Source organism: Nycticebus coucang, chromosome 12 (assembly GCF_027406575.1).
Source record: "Nycticebus coucang isolate mNycCou1 chromosome 12, mNycCou1.pri, whole genome shotgun sequence".
NCBI lineage: Eukaryota > Metazoa > Chordata > Mammalia > Primates > Lorisidae > Nycticebus > Nycticebus coucang.
The window spans coordinates 72,922,024-72,942,919 of record NC_069791.1 but is presented as its reverse complement, the minus strand read 5'-3'; the positions used below and the strand labels follow the sequence as shown (position 1 = coordinate 72,942,919).

General features: G+C 49.3%; 2 protein-coding genes across 7 annotated transcripts in view; both read right to left on the bottom strand.

Moving 5' to 3' along the window:
• Window positions 1-2: 2 nt before the first annotated feature.
• Window positions 3-6,424, bottom strand: TMEM120A (transmembrane protein 120A). The gene is made up of 12 exons (XM_053557503.1): window positions 6,291-6,424; window positions 4,399-4,517; window positions 4,078-4,194; window positions 1,762-1,821; window positions 1,482-1,577; window positions 1,314-1,403; window positions 1,107-1,172; window positions 962-1,023; window positions 781-873; window positions 583-647; window positions 408-476; window positions 3-318 (listed from the first exon to the last, which is right to left on the bottom strand). The coding sequence occupies exons 1-12, from the start codon at window positions 6,369-6,371 to the stop codon at window positions 205-207; spliced, it is 1,032 nt and encodes a 343-aa protein (XP_053413478.1). The 5' UTR covers window positions 6,372-6,424; the 3' UTR covers window positions 3-204.
• Window positions 6,425-7,654: 1,230 nt separating this feature from the next.
• Window positions 7,655-20,896, bottom strand: part of STYXL1 (serine/threonine/tyrosine interacting like 1) — a 56,220-nt gene continuing 42,978 nt past the window's right edge. For 3 of the 6 annotated variants that reach the window (XM_053557500.1, XM_053557499.1, XM_053557497.1), the window contains 3 exons: window positions 16,504-16,601; window positions 15,037-15,149; window positions 7,871-8,034 (listed from right to left, as the gene is read on the bottom strand). In XM_053557500.1, coding sequence (XP_053413475.1) covers window positions 7,903-8,034; window positions 15,037-15,149; window positions 16,504-16,601 — 343 coding nt within the window. In that variant the 3' untranslated portion in view covers window positions 7,871-7,902. Of the gene's footprint in view, window positions 7,751-7,866; window positions 8,035-15,036; window positions 15,150-16,503; window positions 16,602-20,896 lie in introns of those variants that run through there. The other 3 variants (XM_053557498.1, XM_053557501.1, XM_053557502.1) reach the window with 3 other exon arrangements.

Here is a 20,896-nt window from a genome sequence, read left to right as displayed (position 1 = left end):
CATCTGTGGCTCTTCCTTTATTGAGACCCTGTGCCCCCAGCTCTTTGCAGGCTGGGACACAGGCCTTCTTCAGGGCCCACAGAGCCCACAAAACCCCGGGAGAACAGAAGAGATGCCCCCCCCAACATGCATACAAACACACAAGGGGCACCTCCCATCCCCTCCCACGACACACGGGATGCAGAAGCCCCTTTGGGGCTGGCCTCATTCGTTCTTGCTCCCATGCCGCTGACTATGGAACTTCTGGTGCACAACCCGCAGCGTGGTGAAGAAATTGCCAAGGAAGAGGAGGAGGAAAGGGAAGCCGCACATGAGCACCTGTGGGAGGAATGGGGGTGAGGATGGGAGCCAAGCCTCTGGGCCCCCACCCCCACCCCCAAGCTGTCCTCACCAAGGCCCCAGCTCACCTGCCACTCCTTGCACTGAGGATCCCGGGCCAGGTTAAACAACGTCAGTGCGTTAAAAAGCTGCCAGAACTGAGGGTGGGGGGGGAGAATTTTACTCAGTAAACCCAGTTCCTGCTCAAGCCCAAAGCCAGAGCAGGCAAGGACAGATGGACGGGGACACACAGATGGAACTCACATGTCCAAAGAAAAGAAAAGGCAGCAGGAAAGTGAGGCCCCGCCACATCCAGGACTGGAAGCCCTCTGGGGAAAGAGGCAGGGTGCAGAATGATGAGGGACAGATACAGGGCACCATCACTCAGACCAGGCCAGGAAGACCAGGAACGTGGCCTCCTGGCTGCCCAGCAGGATTCCCGAGGGGGCCAGGCTGACTCACCCACAGTGAGGTCCATGGTGTGCCGCTCGCCCAGGGCGCGCAGGCGGTACAGGCAGCCACTCTGGTAGTAGTACTGGAGGAACTGCACAAAGCCTGGGCGGGGTGAGGAGGGGGCTGGAGCCTCAGTCCTTTCTTTCCCTATCCCCTCCCCCCACCAGGAAGGGGCCTTTCAGACACTCACTCTGGTACATGGAGAAGGACAGGAATTGGTTCCGGAACTTCTGGTACATAAGACCATCTGGCCTAAGGTAGAAAGCAGTGGGAGGTATGGGGACACCATCTCTCTCCCTGTCCCAGCTTCCACCTTGAAAGGCCTGGCCACTTACCACGTCAGCATGACTCCTGACAGGAACGTGGACACATAGTGATGGAAGACCCACCAGCCTTTGATCCTGTGTCAGGGAGCCACCGTCACTCGCCTGTCCCCTCACAGGATCAAGGCTCAGGGACAGGAAAACGGCAGAAGTGGGAAGAAACCAGTGCCTCAGCCCAGTGCCCGCTTCCCAGGGGTCCCGGCCCTCCAGCGCGCCCACCGGGAGCCGTTGTTGATGAGGATGCTCTCTCGAATGGTCAGCGTGCAGTAGTACCAGACCAGCAGGAAGTTGAAGGCAGCATCTGTCACCCTGGGGAGGGGTACAGAAAGTTGGTGCCACAGAGCCTGGAGAGGGTGCAGGGTCTCGGCCCAGCAGCAGGATGCCCACCTGGAGTTGAGCAGGAAGCGGCAGGTGAAGGAGATGAGGATGAGGATGATGGTGAGGTAGAGCTTGAACTTCTCGTACTCGTCTTTGTAGGCGAACCTGCAGGGCACACGCTCTGAGACAGGCTGGCATGCTGCCATCCTTGCCTCTGCCCCAGGACACACTCTGGTGTTGCACGAGGCCAGCATTGGGGAGCAGCCCCCAAATCCCAAGGCTCAGCCAAGTGGAAAGAACTTAGGACGGGTGTGGGGTGGTGCAGACCCAGCTCATGGTGACAAATTACTTAGCCTGCTTGCTCAGGAGTGTCACATTGACGTTCCCCAGAACCAGACTCAGGTACAACCTAGGGGAGAAGGAGAGTGCATGAGAAGAGGCTCCAAGTGCCAGAAAATGTGGCACAGAGCCCTGGGCATGCTGGGCCTAAGTCTGCGCCTTTACTGCCTTCCTCGTGGCCTTAGGGCTCTGACCTTGGGGGTGCTGCAGACAAACTCCACACGATCCCCTGCATTCTCCCTGCCTGCTCCAGAATCCCAGCTGGAATAAATTGATGTCCTCCACCCACCTCCCATGCCCTGCCTGAAATTCCCCTACCTTGGGACTCTCCCTCCCTGCTGACAGCCAGTGGACTCATTGCCTGTGGGATGACAGCCATCTACCACCTACCGCACAGTTCCTTGCCACCTTGACTCCTGAACCTTCAGCCCTGGGTCTATTTTAGCTACCTATACCCACCATGACACCTGGGACCACCTCTCAACCCAGAATAGCCTCCGTTAGAAACTTGGAGCTCTGGTTGTGTCCTGACCTGGATGACCAGCCTTGAAGCCCATTTCTTCCCACCAAAGCCTCTCCTGAGTCAGCAGAGCCCACACCCACTTGCGCTCCCACCAAGATCAACTTGCCCTTCTCTGCCAGAGACACTCCAAGAAGTGACAGCAAAGTCACGGTCACTTACTAAGCAGCTATAACATGTACTCTCATTCACACTCAAGCCATAGGGCCAGAGTGACTTGCCTAAGAACGCAAAGGGATTTAGGGCAGGACAGGGACTCCAAACCTGACTAGAGACCAGCGAGGTGGGCAATCCTCAACACCCCCACTCCCGCTCCTCCCACAGGGCTCCCCACTTAGGCCCCACATCTAGACCCCCACCCCATAGGCTGCAGACTCAACTCCCATTCCATTCCCAGCAGTGGCCTCCTCATGACCTCTCTCCCACACCCTCCACCCTGTCTTCTTCACCCCCAGCCCTGCCTGCAACATCACTGGTATCATCTGCTTTTCCTCCTGCTCCTACTCTGTCACCGGCCCAGTCCTCTACCCCTCCCCAGGGACTTCCCCCCATCCCTCCCCAAACCTTTTTTTTTGAGACAGTCTCACTTTATTGCCCTTTGTAGAGTGCCGTGGTGTCACAGCTCACAGCAACCTCCAACTCCTGGGCTTAGGCAATCCTCTTGCCTCAGCCTCCTGAGTAGCTGGGACTATAGACACCCGCCACAATACCTGGCTATTTTTTTGTTGCAGTTTGGCCGGGGCCGGGTTTTCTCTGTGGGGCCCCTCCTCCCAGCAGGTGGAGATACTCGTCTTCTCAGGTATAAAGTAACATCCACATGCAAGCAAAAGCTGCCCCTCAGCCCCATGTAGCTCCTAGTTTTTAATTTCTTTCTACTCAAAACCAAGCTTCTAGAAAGAGTCACCTAAACTGGCTGTCTCCCCGCCTCAGCTCTTCCATCATTCCCAGTATCAACTTCTGCCCACTCCCGCATTGTACCAAATGGTTCTCTCCAAGATGCCCCAGCTTCCAGGAAGCATGTTCCCGTCCTCGTCACGCTTGCCCCACACACTGTCTCGTCTGAGCCCCAAGACTCCTTCCTTCCTTGCCTTCAGGGACATACTCTCCCTCTCCCAGCCTTCCTGCTGCCTGCAGTCTCCTATGCTGGAAGTTTTTGCTCAGCCTAGGGTTTTGCACTGTCTAATCCAGGCGTCCTCAGACTTTTTAAACAGGGGGCCAATTCACTATCCCTCAGACCGTTGGAAGGCCGGACTATAGTTTAAAAAAAAAAAAAACTATGAACAAATTCCTATGCACACTGCACATATCTTATTTTGAAGTAAAAAACAAAATGGGAACAAATACAATTCACATCGCTTCATGTGGCCCGCGGGCCGCAGTTTGAGGACGCCTGGTCTAATCTATCCTCCTTGGTGACGGCAGCTGACCTAAGTGCAAATTTGGCTCATTCCTCTCCCATAGAGCCCAGCACTGTCACCTACTCTGAGCAATGGCCACTCCAGTTTTGCTCCCAGCCTTTGACCTCCCTTCTCATGTCTGTCTGGCTTACTTTAAGACTCAGCCAGGCATCACTAGTCCAGGAAGCTTTTTCCGAGCTGTTCCTTACTGTGCCCCCATTCCTTGTACTTCCCCCACAGTGAGCTGTCTGTCAGGTGGGCTGTCTCTCCCAATATCTGGACCATGCCTCACTGCTCAGCCCCAGTGGGTCCAGGAAACATTTGCTGATAGAATGACCAAGAGGCAGCACCTGGCTTCAGGGCTCTCTTAGAAGTGGCCATGAACTTGAGCTGGGATGGGGGCCCTCACCCGTTCTTCTTAGGCAAATAAGCCTCCATGTCAAAGAATAGGCCTTGGCGTTCTTTCATCTGGTTCTCCAGCTCCTGCGCAGCCTCCTCAGCCTCTGCTGAGAGGGAGGGTCTGCATCTATGGGTGGGGCCAGGGAGAGGGTCAGAGCACGTGGGCTCCCAGGCATCCTGATACCCGCAGGGCAGAAGGGTAAATGAGGCCCAAAAAGGGGACTAGCCATGCCCAGGGTCACTCCATGAGTCAGCACCAGCTCTCCCATCCCACGAGGTCAGACACCCACACACAGCCCAAAGAGGGGCAGGACAGGACAGGGGTCCTAACTTCTTTAGGACGAGGGCCAGCTCCTGGAGTTGCTTCTTCTGCCGAGAGATGGAGCTAGTGCAGCTGTTCTGCAGCTTGGTCAGCTCCTCCAGCTTCAGGCGGTACAGCCGGTGGGTCTCCTGGGTGCAGGGGAGAAGACTCATGCTGGTTGGGAGCCCACTGAGCCAGAACCCACAGGCAGGGCATGGGGCACAAGCTCCCTAGGGCTCCTTGGGAAGGTCTCAGCAGGAAAGGAAGCTGAACTTGCAGTGCTTGCCTAGGGACCTCTCTGAGGCTGCTGTCCCACCAGGCAGGCAAAGAGCTGGGTACCGTGTCTTCCTGCAAGCCCAGGGGCCCTACAGCTCCCCTCACCCAGAAACAGACCAGTTCTCTAAGGTTTTCTTAGTCTCAGTTCATCTACTGGTCATCCTCACCCCTCCAGACCTGTCACCTCCCACAGGGGATCTTTGTCCCCTACTCCTCTAGGGGCTCTCTGTCCCAAGCTGGGTCTGGGTTCTAGGCCCACAGGTGTAGCTGGACCAACCAGGTGGCCTGAAGCCAAGCCCTTGCTCTCTAAGCTCCTCCTGCTTGCCAGCCTGCAAGTACAGAGGGCACCCGCATTATCCAAGGTGCCTTCTGCTCAGGCCTTAGCGACCATGTCTTCCTTCCAGGTTAAAGGTCATGACATGAAGCTTCAGCTCTTGGGCCTTCTGCTATAAAGGCAGTCTCCCCCACGCCCCAGCACCTTTGGCCCAGGGCTTCCCTGAGCACTTTGCCCTGGTGAGTGAGTCTGGAGAAGGCACAGTCCAGATATTGGGCAAGGGGCAGTGTTGGGAGAGCCAAGAAGGGGCTGAGGTCAGGAAAGTGGTGAGCAGGTGGGCCACTGGGTCTGCTCAGGCCTCTAGGGGAGAAGCATCTGGCAGCAGGCTTGGCAAGGCCAGGGGACAGCCAGTTTCAATGAAGACAGGATGGGGCTGGACCCAGTCCAGGAAAGGCAAAAGCTGGCTTGGGCTCTACTCTGTCTGGGTCTTGTTTCTCATGCCCAGAAGGGGCCACAATACCCTCTCAGACTCCAGCATGTGCCACTTCTGCTCATCCACAGTTACCACCCTTCTCCTGTCTGGACAAAGCTGGCAGCCTCCTTTTCCCTGGCCTCCAGACAGAACAGCCCTAGTGGCCCCTACAAGCCTGATCCAGACAATTCCTCCAGTGGCATCAGAGGGACTCTGATCTCTGCCAGGTTCAGGGCATCCCCGCAGAGCCTGGCCCTACCCACTTTTCCCCCTCACTCTCCTAGCAGCACCCACAAGGACCTGTCAACTGCCCTCATTCCTTCTAAAGGTCTTGGTGGGAGCTGCCCCTTCCGCCTGGGACGGCCACGCCCCCAATCCAGGCTGAAGATGTCTCCTTAACCCCACTTCCCTGGGCTGACATCCAGGCTGAAGACTTCACCTAAACCCCATTTCCCCCGCTGTCTCCCCGCAGACTCCCGCAGCACTCAGTTCACAGATGCCCAAGGGCGGGAAGGCGCCGCCCGCGGCATGTTTGCTGAGAGACTGACCCAAGGTTGGGCCCAGCCATGTCTGACTCAGGCGGCTGCTCTCCTGGGAGGGGTGGAGTCCAGGTCAGGATCAGGCCTCAAGGGAGACCGAGGTCGCCCAGCGCAGTGGGGTCCCGCCAGGGTCATGCAGCCGCACGGACGAACCGGGCTGCCGCGGGACACTGGAGGAGCCAGCAGGGACGCTGGTACCTGTAGATACTGGTACCCGGGGCCTTGCCGCCCTCGGGAGGGATGCTAGGGTCCCCGACCCCTGACCCTGAGCTCTCCGCCGCCTGACCCAAGACTGCGCGACCCTTGACCCCGAGCCCAGAAACGTGGCTCGGGGCCAATGGGCGTCCGCAGCGGCGCTCACCTGGATGTTCTGGAAGTCCTGCTGCAGATCTTCCCAGTCCCGCAGGCAGTCGCCCAGCGGGCCCGGGGGCGGGGGATGCATGGCTGCTGCCCGCTGCGCCGGGAGCCCAGAGTCTAGGACCGCGCAGCAACCCCCGCCGGCCCGAAGCGCCTCCGCAGCCGCCCCCGTCCGCTTCCGGGCTCGAGCAGCCGCGGGCACCAACGGGAAAGGGCCTGGCGCGGCGGCGTTCTGGCCCCGCCCCCGCCCCAGCCAATCCGGGCCCAGGGCGGGGCCTCGTGCGCGGCAGCTTCTCACTCGGAGACTCCTGGCCTACTCTCCTACTGAAGCTGTGGCGGTTGTGGCTCCTAGCCTGTGGAGCACCGGTGGTGCCAGCTACGTGGTGCAGCCAGCAATGACCTGGCCCATCGTGCTGGGAGCAAACCAAGGCCCAAGGAGGTGACACCTGCCTCAAACGCTCGTCCTTAGGAAGCTGCGCTTTTTCGGGGAGGAGATTTCGAGGCTTTTCTCTCTTTGGATTTTTACAGTGGCTTCCTCACTGTCCCCCTGCCTCTAAGCTCACCTCCAGTGTCCCTTCACACAGCCACCAGACTGCTCTTTCTAAAATACAAGGCTGATTCCCCAACATGTTCTTCCTTAAAACTTGGCAGTGACTCTGCCCCGTCTATCAGGATGTCCCTAACCAGCCAGCTCAGGCTCTCCTGCAACTCAGATCCTGCTGCCTGAAAACCCTTATCCCTCTGACAAAACTCTGCTCCTTGTAGAAGTGGAGAGCGAGCCCTCCATCCCCTCTATTCCTCTGCAGAGTCCTAGGATGCTGGATAACATTCACTTTATGGCCCCAGACGGACCCCAGGTGGTAGCAGGGAATGTTTACCAAATGAACTCAAGTTAGATGGTGCATTGATGGACATCCTAAATTCCCGACCAGTCCCCTTGTCTGTGCTTTCAACTGAAAGCACAGGTTGTTCTGTGGGTGCCAGCAGCTTTAGGAAAGTGCATTTAGAGAACAACTCTCTTTTAAGACCTGAAGAAGTTCTAGAAACCTATGTGTGGGGGATGGGAGAGGTGGGAATCTCTCCTTGGTGAACACAGCCAGGCAGAAATGAGTGGGAAGCAGGGGAGGTTGAGAACCAAGTGATTGTCAAGGGAACAGTGGGGTGTGCCCTCATTCCTGGGGCCTAGGCCAAGATTGGGCCTGGCATCTCTGGGACTGAGGGCTCTCCACCCCTGGGTGGGCACTGTAACATCTGTGGACCAACTCGGGCAACCTCTGGGGCTCCTCCAAGACAGCCTCCAAAGTGTACATTTCACAGGGCATGTGGGGCAGCTGCTCCTGCAACCAGATGCTTTCCCCAAGGCAACCTCAGGAATGCAATGTGGGTGGTCCAGAATGCTGTAGAGATGTGGGTTCTCACTGAGCCTGAGCAGGGAGCACTTTCCATGTGGAGTGAAGAGGGAGCCTAGGAACAACAAGTACAGGAGGCTGATATGAGGCTTCAGGCACCCAAGGCCTTCTACTTTCAGATCAACCTGAGTATACATACTCTGGCCCTCCACCCACAAAAAGCCCCCAAACCCTGGTTCTTCAGCACTCATCCCCAGGCTGTAGAGATCAGTAGAGAGGATCCATGATGTCTGTGATTAGGTCTCCTAGGACAATCTGCTCCCATTGCAAAAGCTGAGTCACCAAGCCCCTGTTGGGACGCATGTTGTTTTTGCACTTCTTGACATAGGCCCAGGACCTCTATGAATGCAAAGAGAGAAAGTAGACTTCAGGATTGGTCCTGGACCCTTTCCACCTGGATCAGAGCCAGCTCAGGAGGGACAGGAGGTACTTGTTCAGGGCCAGTATAATGGCTTACAGGGTGGATATAGAAACAAAAGCAGCCTGGGATTAATTCATTGGTGCTAGAAGTCATGGGAACTGGCAATTCCTTGGGCAAGCTGCATCTCTGCTTCTCCATATGGGGGCAGAAATAATTTCTATTTCAGACAGCTCTTGTGAAGAGTGAGACAACATACATGAAACCTCCTGTGGATGGGAATACCCTATGCCATGTCTAGCACACAATGCAGCCTCAACAAAGGTTTGCCTTGTGACGAGATAAATTAATGGAAAAGAGAAGAGAACTGTGGGAAAATTCTCTGAAGAAGGAAAATTAAAACTGCCTTCTTTCAGGCATCCACCCTAAAGTACATGAAAAAAGGTGACCAGCTGGTCTCCACATGGATTGAGGACAAAGGAAAAAGGACAAGGCAAAAGTGGTGTGCCTTAACAAACTAGGAAGAGAAGGAAACTGCCTCAACCTAATAAAGGCCATATACAAGAAGCCCACAGCTAATATCATACTCAATGGTGAAAGCTTAAAGTTTTTTATCCAAAGTCAGGAAAAAGGCAAGGCTGCCTGTTTTCATCACTTCTATTCAACATAGTACTGGAAGTGCTAGCCAGAACAATTTAGATAAAAAATAAAAATAAAAGGCATCCAAGTTAGAAAAAAAGAGTAAAATTATCTCTGTTCAAAGATGATATAATCTCATATGTAGAAAACTCTATAAAGATTACAGGCACGGGTGGCGCCTCTGGCTCAGTGGGCAGGGCGCTGGCCCCATATACTGAGGGTGGCAGGTTCAAACCCGGCCCAGCCAAACTGCAATAAAAAAATAACCAGGTGTTGTGGCAGGCGCCTGTAGTCTCAGCTGAAGTAAGAGAATCGCCTAAGCCCAGGACTTGGAGGTTACTGTGAGCTGTGTGACACCACTGTACTCTACCGAGGGCGATAAAGTGCGACTCTGTCTCTACCAAAATAAAAAAGATTACAGACACACATACAAACTGTTAAAGATAATAAAACAAATTGGGCAGTCTTTTTTTTTTTTGGCCGGGGCTGGGTTTTGAACCCATCACCTCCAGGATATAGGGCCGGCACACTACACCTTGAGCCACAGGCGCAGCTCTTGGGCAGTCTTAAGATACAAAATCAACTTGCAAAAATCAGTTGCATTTCTATACACTAACAATGAACAATCCAAAAAGGAAATTACAAAGATAATTCCAGGGTGGCTCCTGTGGTTCAAAGGAGTAGGGCGCTGGCCCCATATACCGGAGGTGGTGGGTTCAAACCCGGCCCCGGCCAAAAAATGCAACAACAACAAAAACAAATAAATAAAGGACTAAATTCCATTCTTATTGAAAAGAAAAAAAAAAGATAATTCCATTTACAATAGCATCAAAAAGAATAAAATATTTAAATACAAAAGCAAAAAATATGTACATTGAAAACTACAAAGCATTGCTGAAATAAATTAAAGACACAAATAAATGGAAAGACAGCCCACGTTCGTGGGTTGGAAGATTTAATATTGTTGACATATTAACATGAGTTACCTGGTAACATGAATAGATTCTGTATAACAGGGGTTCTCAACCTGTGGGTTGCAACCCACAGGAATTGTATTAAAGGGCCATGGCATTAGGAAGGTTGAGAACCACTGCTGTATAAAATTGCTGGTCAACAATGTATTAAGATGTTAAAGGCCCTAAGTGATTCTATGGTATAAGCAGCTGAGAGATGGGGAGGGGAGAAAGAATAGAATAGGCTTAATTTGGGACAACTGGGAATTGAGACTGGGAGAAATGGCTGCTATGTTAACACATTGTTGACCAGCAATTTTACACAGAAACCGTCCATATGACTGGGTAACTCATGACCAGTCAGCAATGTTAAGCTGTCAATACTACCCAAAGCAATTTACAGATTTAAGACAATCTCTATCAAAATCCCAATAGCATTTTTTGCATAAATAGGAAAAAATCCATCCTAAAATTCATACAGAATCTCAAGAGACTTCCTTATAGTCAAAACCTAAAAATCTTTTTTTTTTTTTTTGGAGAGACAGAGTCTTACTTTATGGCCCTCAGTAGAGTGCCGTGGCCTCACACAGCTCACAGCAACCTCCAACTCCTGAACTTAAGCGATTCTCCTGCCTCAGCCTCCCGAGTAGCTGGGACTACATGCGCCCGCCACAACGCCCGGCTATTTTTTGGTTGCAGTTTGGCCGGGGCCGGGTTTGAACCCGCCACCCTCGGCATATGGGGCCAGCGCCTTACGGACTGAGCCACAGGCGCCGCCCAAAACCTAAAAATCTTTAAAAGGAAGAACAAAGTTGGAGATTTCACATTTCCTGATTTCAAACCTGACTACAAAGCTATAGTATGGTACTGGCATGAAAACACATAGACCTATGGAATAGAATAGAAAGTCCAGAAATAAACCCTTACATATATAGTCAAGTGATTTTTTTATTAGACAGTCTCACTATGTTGCCCTTGGTAGAGTGCTATGGCATCACAGCTCACAGCAACCTTAAACTCTTGGGCTTAAATGAGCCTCTTGCCCAGCGGTTCTCAACCTGTGGGTCACGACCCACAAGAACTGTGTTAAAGGGCCACGGCATTAGGAAGGTTGAGAACCACTGCTCAACCTCCCAAGTAACTGGGACTAACAGGCACCCACCATAAGAAAAATGCCTGGCTATTTTTTTTTTTTTTGGTTGTAGTTGTCATTGTTGTTTGGCAGACCCCAGCTTGGGTGCGAACCCACCAGCTCTGGTGTATGTGGCTGGCACCCTAGCTGCTGATCTGGTCAAGTGATTTTTGACAGGATGTCAAGACCATTCAGTGGGAAATGGTGCTGGGAAAACTAGATATCCACAAGCAGAAGAATGAAATTAAAAACAGGCAATCAATAGAGAAAATCAATGAAATCAAAAGGTAGTTCTTAGCAAAGATCAATAAAATCAATAACCCTGTAGCTAGGCTAACAAAGAAAAAGAAAGAGAAGACACAATCACTAATATCAGAAGTGAAAAGAGGGGACATCACTATAGATCCAACGGACTTTAAAAGGATAGTAAAAGAATACCACGAACAACTCCATGCCCACAAATTTGACCAATTCCTTGAAAGGCACAATCTGCCGAAACTCACAAAAAGAAACAGACAATCTAAATAGGCCTACATTTAAGAATTTTAATCAATAATTAATTACCATCCAAAACAGAAAGCACTCAGCCCAAAGGGGTTCACTGTTGAATCCTACATATAATGGAATATTATTCAGCCTTAAAAAGAAAAGAAAAGAAATTATATAAGGTATCTACAGTAGTCATATTCATAGAGACAGGAAGATGAATGGTGGTCTCCAGGGATTGAAGGGATGAGGGAAATGAAAATTGTTTAATAGGTATTGAGTTTCAGTTTTACAAGTGAAAAACTCGTAGAAGTTGGGGAAATTGGTTGCACAACAATGTGGATGTACTTAACACTACTAAAATACACTTTTAGATTTAGACAGTAACTTTTATGTTATATATATTTCATCACAATTTTTTGTTGTTGTTGTTGAGACAGAGTCTCACCCTATGCACTGAGCAGAGTGCAATGGTGCCATAGCTCACTGCAACCTCAGACTTAGGCTGTGGGCATCCCACTGCCTCAGCCTCTGGAAGCCACTGGGATTATAGGCACTCGCAGCAGCACCCAGCTGGGTTTTCATTTTTTTAAGAGTTGGGGTCTCACTCTCATTCAGGCAAGTCACAAACTCCTGAGCTCAAGCAATTATCGCTCCTCAGCCTTCCACAGTGCTGGGATGAGAGGTATGAGCCACTGCACCTGGTTCATCACAATTTTTTAAAAAGTGGTTCCAGGTCAGAACTGTGCAGTTATAAGTTTTACTTAGTCCTGGCTGGGTCAGAACAGGCCCTTGAGGAACAGCCATAAACCACATGCCCTACCCCTACTCCACATGGCCCCCTTCCAGCCTGCCAAGTATCTGCTGGGACTCTCCTGGCAAATGCAGCAGGCAGGAAGGACGGGTTCTATAGATTTCCTTCTACCTACTTCAGTAACAGAAAGGTGGATGGACAAGCCCAGGTCATACTTGGTAAAGGGCAGCACCAGCCCAGGCCCCATTCTTCAGACGGCAAACCCAGCATTGTCCCTGTCACTGTAGACTTTCCAGCTGGGCCTTGTGGCTTTGGGTCCCAGCTTTACCATTTACAGCCCTGGGGCCTGGGACCAATTATCCAACCTCTTTACGCCTCTCACAAAATGGGGATAATAACCATGCGGCAGGGCCATCATAAATTTATTAGTTAGTTATTACAAAGTTAGTTATTACAGTGCCTCCAGAAGTGCTTTTTTTTTTTTCCTCTGAAGATTTTTAAGGGGCAAAGCTAGGCACTGAAGTTGTTTTCTTAAGGGCTTGATGGCTCCGTAATCCCACATAAACTTGCACACCAAAGCTTTGAAAGCCCAGGTCAGGGTGCCAGCAGACTGTGGGTGCCAGGTTCTTCCCACCTCACTCCCTGACACTCCATCCTTGGCCTTAGCACCCAAAGAGCTCAGCTGGAGCCCCAGAGAGCAGTCTGTTGGGCCTGTGAGAAGCCTATACCCTTCTTTGCCAGTCTGGAAGGCTCTGATTATCATAGTTGAGCTGACAGTATCCAGAGAGCATGGCATCCCCAAGTTATGGATAGAGATCCCACACCCAGGACTCCAATACCACACAGACTATGGGAGGCAGGAACATCACCCACAGGGTCAAGCCCAGGTCAATCTGCATCAGCCACCCAGGGTACTGCCTGAAGCAAGAGAGCCTCACTCCTACACAGGGGCACAGGACAGTCCTTTTTAACCACGGCTCCATGGGCTTTTTGACCATGAGCCTTCTAGATGGCATCTCTGACTGGAATGCCCAACAACAGGCTTCCCTGTGGGTGAGACAAAGGTTACTGCTCCAGGGAGGGAGGACCAGGGTTTCTCTTGAGAGTAGGATTTCCTGAACCTCAGGGGTTCTCACGCCTGCCACCCACTGCCTGGGACAACCAAGCCTAGACAGGCTGGGCTGAGCATCTTCCTACACCAGCCAGTAAAGATAGGGCCTGCAGGTATCCTGCCGCTGCCGTGTGGACCTGGGCCTATCTTCTGGGGAGCTTGGATGGGCCGAGTGGAAGGAGGGTCCATCTCACTTTGTTCTTGCCCCAGCCAGCCCTGGCAAGCAGCCTGTGATCTCTGCTTCACAGTACACTATATGTTAGAGCTGGAGGGCTCTGGAGACCATTTTGTGACCAACCCTCTCTGTGGGAACCAGAGACCACAACAGGGCGGGGATTGGTGAAGGTCACCAGATTGGCCTCTTTCAAACTCCAGGGAGTATCAAGTCCTGGATCTCCCTGGGGACTCCACCAGCAGGTGAGCTCTGCTCTTAGACCCAGTGGGCAGCAACCAGCTCCCCACCTTCTTCTCCTACCAGCTCATAAGGCAGGGATAGGCCTCTCCGAGGACAGATTCCTGAGTAGGGGACTCCTGAGTCATCTCTACACAGCCTTCCCTCCCCCAGTATACTTTCAAATACTCAAGCAGCCAGTGACTCCCCAGAATGGAGCCCCCCAAAATTCACCTGGAATAGAGTGAGGGTCTGGGACTTATACCATCAAACTCCAGGCCCTCTGATTTTTGCATTTGGATTGCTGGGTTTTTTTTTAATTGTGGTAAAATATACATAACATAAAACTTACCATTTAAGTATACAGCTCAGTAACATTAAGTACATATTGTTATTCAACCTTCACCACCCATCTCCAGAACTTTTTCATCTTTCCAAACTAAAACTAAAACTGTCCCCAGGGAACACTGACCTTCCCCCCACCCCACCCCCAACCTCTGGCACCCCCACTCTCAATGACTTTGGCAGTGTAGGCACCTCATATAAATGAAATCATACAGTGTGTCCTTTTGTGACTGGTTTCCTTTACTTACCATAACTATCTCAAGGCTCAGCCATGTTGCAGCATGTGTCTGAATTTCCTTTCGTGTTAAGGCTGAATAATTTCCCACTGTACATATATATCACATTTTGTGTATCTATTCATTTGTCCTTGGACACTTAGGTCACTTCCACCTTTTGGCTGCTGTGAATACTGCGGGAAACACTGAGTATGCAGACACTGTTCAAGTCTGTACTTTCACTGCTTCTGAAAGTGGAATTACTGGATGTTCAAAACTTTCTAACCTGAGATTTCTCCCCAAAGAAAATGCTGGATCAACATCAGAACCACCAGACTATGGGCTATGACCCTTCACTCTCCCAAACACACCTCTGGGCAAATGTACAGGCTTTTCAGGTTCTATCCAAGCCCTTTGAGACCACCCAACAGGCTGTGACAGGCCAGGCTGCCTCCCCTTGGAAGCCCCAAGAAAGCACTGCCCAGAAGTCAGGAGCACTATGTTCTCCCAGGGTTTGCTGTGATGCTTCCCTGCTTTCCTTCTCTCCTGGGCCCTGTGCTCAGGTCTAGGAATGTTGTTGGGGTGGGGAGGGGAGCCTACAGAAGTCCTGCTTGTGCTGTGAGCCTGTGACTAAGTCATCCTCCCTTATATAACCCCAAACAAACTCTGGTAAACAGACTGATGGCACTGGGAACCACAAAGGTGGTACTGCAGGCCACAGCCTGGCCTGGCCTGAGTCCCTGGGCCAGTCCCGAGTACCCAGCCTCAGGCCTCCAGGCTGCAACATAGGGACCTACCCTTTGGATGCTGAGGCCTGGGTAACACCCTACACTCGGAGCTCTCTGTACCTCCCCGATGTTTTGTCTTCCCACTACCCGATTAAAGCAATGCTGGATCCCTCTTCCTCCCAAGTCCTGCTCTGATTCCTCCTTGAACTTGGCCCAGGGAAGGCATTACCTTCATGGTCTGATGGTTCTCATGCATGAGGTAGGCCACAGTGGCCGCACAGCTGCGACTGATACCCCTGGTGGAAAAGATCAGAACGACAGAACCCAGCTCCACATGCATTTCTGCAAAAAAAGGGAAGGGAGGCTGTCATGCATGGGCCTCCTTCCTGTGGGCCTGGCTGTCTGTCAGACACAGGCCTCCGAGGGCCCATGGCCTAAGAGCAAGTTCAGAATCAGCATGAGTGTCCTGGGCAAGTCACATGACTTTTCCAGGACACTGTTTCAGTGTCAGGCCTGGCCAGAAGTTCAAGAAGACTGTTCCTGGCCTCCAGACTTCCAGCCCAAAGTGGGGATGATAGGATCATGCCTCAGGGACTTTTGGACATTAACAGAAGCAGCATGGCTTGGATGTAAATTCTAGCCCTGCCACTCACTGGTTGTGGGGCTTGGCCAAGTTACTTTATGGCACGGTTTCTTCATCTAGAAAATAAATAAGAGGAAAAGAGGAAATCTAAGCTGACATCCTGGGCTGGGTTAGTAACCCTCAAGAGCTGAAGGTAAAAGTCAAGTGCAGAATCACAGACCGTCAGGGCTGGAGCAGGACTCAGAGATGATTCAGGCCAACTGAATGGATATGGATGAAGAAACAGAGGCTCAGATCAGTTAAAGACTGTCCCCGAGCTATCCAGGGAGGTAAGGCCGGACAGGGGCTCCTTTGGGCCACAAGACTTTGCCATCTCAAGGTGGGATACACGAAAAGTCTCAGTCTCAGATCCTAGTGAAGCAAGAATTGCCATCTGCCGGGCAAATAAAGTGATGGTTGGGCCAAAATGCCATGGAGCAGCTTGGTCCAGGGACTGCACTGGTGTCAGGTAGGCAGTCACAGGGGGTGGGGCCTCTGACCTGACTCAGCCTTGCTCTCTCCATGGAACTTGCTTTCCTAGGGGGCAATCCTGAGCCCTGCAATGACTGAAAAATCTATCCCCAATGAGTAAAGTAACTGGCGGGCATTGCTTGTACATGGTGGGAGGACAGAGGGGCTGGGTGCACACATTGAGAATCATGGAAGTCAGAACTAGGAGGTCTCTGGAGTCTTCCTTCTTCCCCAACCCACCCTGTTGACCAGGGATGAGAGCAAGGATGAAACAAGAGTGACCTTCAGGTCCCAAGAACTCAGGCCAGAACAGGCCTGAAAGGACCAGCAGCCAGCCAGGGACAGGATATAGAGTGCTCAGCCCATAATCAGGTGCTTTTATTGTTCCCCCTGCCCCCGCCACTCATAAGGTAAAGGATCGGCCTGCTCATATTGCTAAGGACTTCCGAGAAGCTGGATTTGTTCTGGAGCTTGTCCACAGTGGCTGGGCATATGGCGGGTACTGCCCCTTTTCTCCTGAGCCCTGGGAGAACAGGTACATGATGAGGCTACTCTGCTTCCTGGGCATGGCCAGGGGCTGCCTGGTCAGTGAATGCTGCTCACCAATAAAGTGACAGAGGTGGCGAAAGAAGGGGAAAATGTTGGCTTCCGGTGAATCTTCTATCTGGACATGCAGAAGATTGTCAGGGTCACCTGCAAAACTAAACAGAAGGACCACATCGGTAATTAGGTAGACTTGCAGCTCCACATGGCATCCCTTGTCCTCAGCTGGACTACTTGGGAAGGATGATGGGCTAGTATCAGGGGAGTGTGCATGAGTTATTAGACCTCTCTCAGAAAACAAGTGCCCACCTCATGAGGGGGCTGTGTAGACTGAGGAAAGGCATGTGAATAAAGCATTAAGATATCTCCTTGGCACATACTATGAAATATGGGACATTGTTAGTACTATTGATCAAAAACATGATACTTTCCTAGAACTGAGTGCAGATAATTAAATGAAGATGGGCAAGTGTATTCAATAACCTTGGAGGAGTCTGCTGCGTCAGGTGGAGAGAGCAGGCAAGAGGGGTGGACATGGTGGGGCTGCTGTTTTATTTAGTTATTCATGATTTTTGAGACAGAGTGTCACTTTGTTGCCCAGGCTAGAGGGCTGTGGTTTCAGCCAAGCTCACAGCAGCCTCAAACTGTGGGGCTCAAGCAATCCTCCTGCCTCAGCCTCCTGAGTAGCTGGGACTACAGGAACCCACCAGTATGCCCAGCTAGTTTTTCTATTTTTAGGAGAGACGGGGTCTCTCTCTTGCTCAGGCTAGTCTTAAATTCCTGAGCTCAAGGGATCCTCCGGCTTCAGCCTCCCGGAGTGCTGAGATTACAGGTGTGAGCCAGCAAAGGGGGACTGCTGCTCTAGACAGAGTGTTCAGGGAAGTCTTTCTTGAGGAGGCGACATTTGAGCAGGGGCTACTGGAGCCAGGCAGGTAGCTGCAGGGGAAAGCAGCCCAGGCAAGGGAGAGTGTGGGTACAAAGGCCCTGAGAGCAGTGTTTAAGGCACTGAAAAAACAACTGGGAGATGAGAGTGGCTGGAGTTTTACAAGGAAAGGGGAGGGTGGGGGTGGAGGAGAAGGTATGTGGCATGGCTGAGGGGAGGGTGTCTGCAAGGAGCTCAGCACAATGCCTGGCATTCAGTAAGCACTTATGGAGACTATGGTGGCATTCAGGATTGGGCAGACCACTGTGGCATGCAGAAAGTTATACAGATTCAGAAACAAAAATAGGCTGGTTCCATTTCTACATGTACACTTGCTGTGACAAATACAAATATGATTTTCCATCCATCCTTCTCTCAGACATTCTCTCAATGCCTATTGTGCATCAGACCTTGGGTTGGACCCTTGTGGACACAGGTAAATAAAATAGAGCCCCTCTCAGCTCTGAGGGGCTCCCAGTCTGAAAGCAAGTGGCTCCAATCCAAATGGCAAGATATTGGGATAAAGACCTGTACATACTACTGGGTAGAAGGGCAGAGAAAAGTCAGGGGGAGCTGGGGAAAGAGGGAGGCATCTGGAAGAAGGTTGAAGGATACAAAGTCAATATATAAAAACTGATTGCATTTTTACATACTAGCAACAAACAGCCAGAAACTAAAATTTTACAAATACAATTTATAATTGCATCAAGAAAAGATCAAATACTTAGTAGAAAGAAATCTGATATAAGATGAGCAAGATCTATATACTGAAAACCAGAAGACATCCCTGAGAGAAGTGAAGTTAAGGGAGAGATCAGTCATAATCATGAATCATCTTCTCAACATTGATGTCAATTCTCCCCACATTCACCTGTGGGTTTAGTTCAATCTCAATCAAAATTTCAGCAGGGTTCTTTGTAGAAATTGGCACACTGATTCTAAAATTTACATGGAAATAAAAATGAAATAACTTTGGGGAAAAAAAAAGAATCAGAGGACCAGCAGTACCTGATTTCAAGATTTATTGTAAAGTGACAAGAATCAAGAGTATGGAATTAGTGTAAAAAAAAAAAAAGACACAGATCAATAGAAAATAACAAATCTAGATAGCCCCATACGTGGTTGATTATCCTTTCAACAAATGTTGTTCATACAAACAGCTATCCATCCATATTCAAAACGATTCCCTATGTGGCACCATATACAGAATTATTTCAAAATGGATCACGAGATGTACAAGTTAAAACTATAAATTTAAAAAAAAAATTGTTGTCAAAATTCAATTGTCCACATATGCAAGATACTGTGTTTGGGCTCTATTCTGCTCCATTGTTTTATTTTTCTCTCCTTGTACCAGTATCATCATGCCTTGCTTGCTGTGGTTTCATTGTCTTGATATCTGGCCAAAAAGCCTTCCCATTTGTTATTCTTTGATATATAGCTATTTTTTTTCCTTTGTGTCTCCATATAAATTGTAGAGTTGCTTTATAAATGTCCACAAACCTACTAGAACTTTATTGGCATTACACTGAACATATAGATTAACTGGGAAAGAATTGACACCTTTGGAAAATTGACTCTTCTAATAACAATCCATAATTATAGTATGTCCCTCTATCCTGGAAATCTTTAATAACTCACAGTAATGCTTTTGAATTTTCTGTGTAGAGATCTTAAACAACCTTCATTATATTCACTAACGTTTTCTGTTGCAAAATATATCTTTTTAAATTTTCATTTTCTGTTTTGCATTAGTATTCAGAAAAACAATTGATATTTGTGTGCAGTATTGATCTTGTATCCAGCAACCTCATTTATTAGGTCTAATAATTTATCTGCAGACTGTTTTGGTTTTTCTCTGCATACAATTATATTGTCTATAAATAAATAAAGTCTCATTTTTTTCTCCTTTTGCTTTAAAAAAATTTTTTTTTCTTGTTCTTGCCATATTTTACCAGCTAGGAGTTCTAGCACAACATTAAATAGAAGTGGGAGTAATGACAATCTTTGTCTTGTTCCAAATCTCAGAGAGAAAACTATCAACATTTCACCATAAAGTGTAATGTTTGCTGTAAAGACTTCTGTAGATTTTTTTATTAGATCAAGTAAACCCTATTCCAAATTTACTAAGAGATTTTGTTTAATCACAAATGCATAGTGAATATTATCAAATGTTTTCACTGCATCTATTGAGTTAATCCTGGGTTTCCTTTACTATTTATTGTTATGGTAGATTATATGGATTGATTTTTCAGATATTAAAACATCATACTCTTATAAAAAAACCATATAGTGATCATATAGTAAGCTTTTCATGTATCACTGTGCTAATACTTTGCGATTTTTACATCTACGTTCATGAAAAAAATTAATCTATAATTTACCTACATTATCATGTCTTTGTTAGGTTATGTAATCCCAGTTATGCTGGTCTCATACTGCAAAAGCAAGTTGACAACTGTTCCTCTTTTTTATTTTCTAAAAAGAAAAAAACCTTACTATTGGCTTTATTTTCTCCTTAAACCTTAGGCAAAATGCATCATAGAAGCTATTCTAGTCTTAGAGTTTTCTCTATGGAAATTTCTTCATTAGTTATTAATACTAACCAAATTTTTATTTTGTCTGAAGTCAGTTTGTTTGTTTGTTTTTGAGACAGAGTCTCACTGTGTCACCCTCAGTAGCATGCCGTGGCATCATAGCTGACAGCAACCTCAAACTCTTGGGCTTAAGCGATTCTCTTGCCTCAGCCTCCCAAGTAGCTGGGACTACAGGCACCTGCCACAACACCCCGTTTTTTTTGTTGCAGTTGTCATTTCTGTTTAGCTGGCCTGGGCCAAGCTCCAACCTGCCAGCCTTGGTGCATGTCGCTGGCACTGTAACCAACGTGCTACAGGCCCTGAGCCTGAAGTCAGTTTTGATAGGTTTCATTTTCTAATTTGTTCATCTAAATCCAATTTATCATGATAAAATTTTCATAATTTTGGGTGCTGCCTGTGGCTCAGTGAGCAGGGCGCTGGCTCCATATACCGAGGGTGGCAGGTTCAAACCCAGCCCCGACCAAACTGCAACAAAAAATAGCTGGGCATTGTGGTAGGTGCCCGTGGTCCCAGCTACTTGGGAGGCTAAGGCAAGAGAATCACCCAAGCCCAGGAATTGGAGGTTGCTGTGAGCTGTGACATCACCACACTCTACCCAGAGCGACAAAGCAAAACTCTGTCTCTAAAAACAAAACAAAAAAAAAATTCATAATTTCATTTTATGATCTTTTTTTTTTTTTTTTTTTTTTTATTTATTTTTTAATTTGGCCGGGGCTGGGCTTGAACCCGCCACCTCCGGCATATGGGACCGGTGCCCTACCCGCTGAGCCACAGGCACCGCCCTTTATGATCTTTTTAATAGCTATAGGATATGGAGAGTCCCCTTTCACATATAGTAAATTGTTCCTTCTCTTTTTTGCCAAGAGTTTATCAATTTAACATTTTAAAATTATTATTAATTTTTTTTTGCAGTTTTTGGCTGAGGCTGGGTTTG

What these genes read in the sequence shown, in the direction of transcription:
- TMEM120A (XM_053557503.1), bottom strand. Translation starts at nt 6,371, where the DNA reads ATGCATCCCCCGCCCCCGGGCCCGCTGGGCGACTGCCTGCGGGACTGG. An exon ending in CGCTTCCTGCTCAACTCCAG is followed by an intron (nt 1,404 to 1,481) that starts GTGGGCATCCTG and finishes ACCCCTCCCCAG; the next exon opens with GGTGACAGATGCTGCCTTCA. An exon ending in TCAGGAGTCATGCTGACGTG is followed by an intron (nt 1,024 to 1,106) that starts GTAAGTGGCCAG and finishes TTTCTACCTTAG; the next exon opens with GCCAGATGGTCTTATGTACC.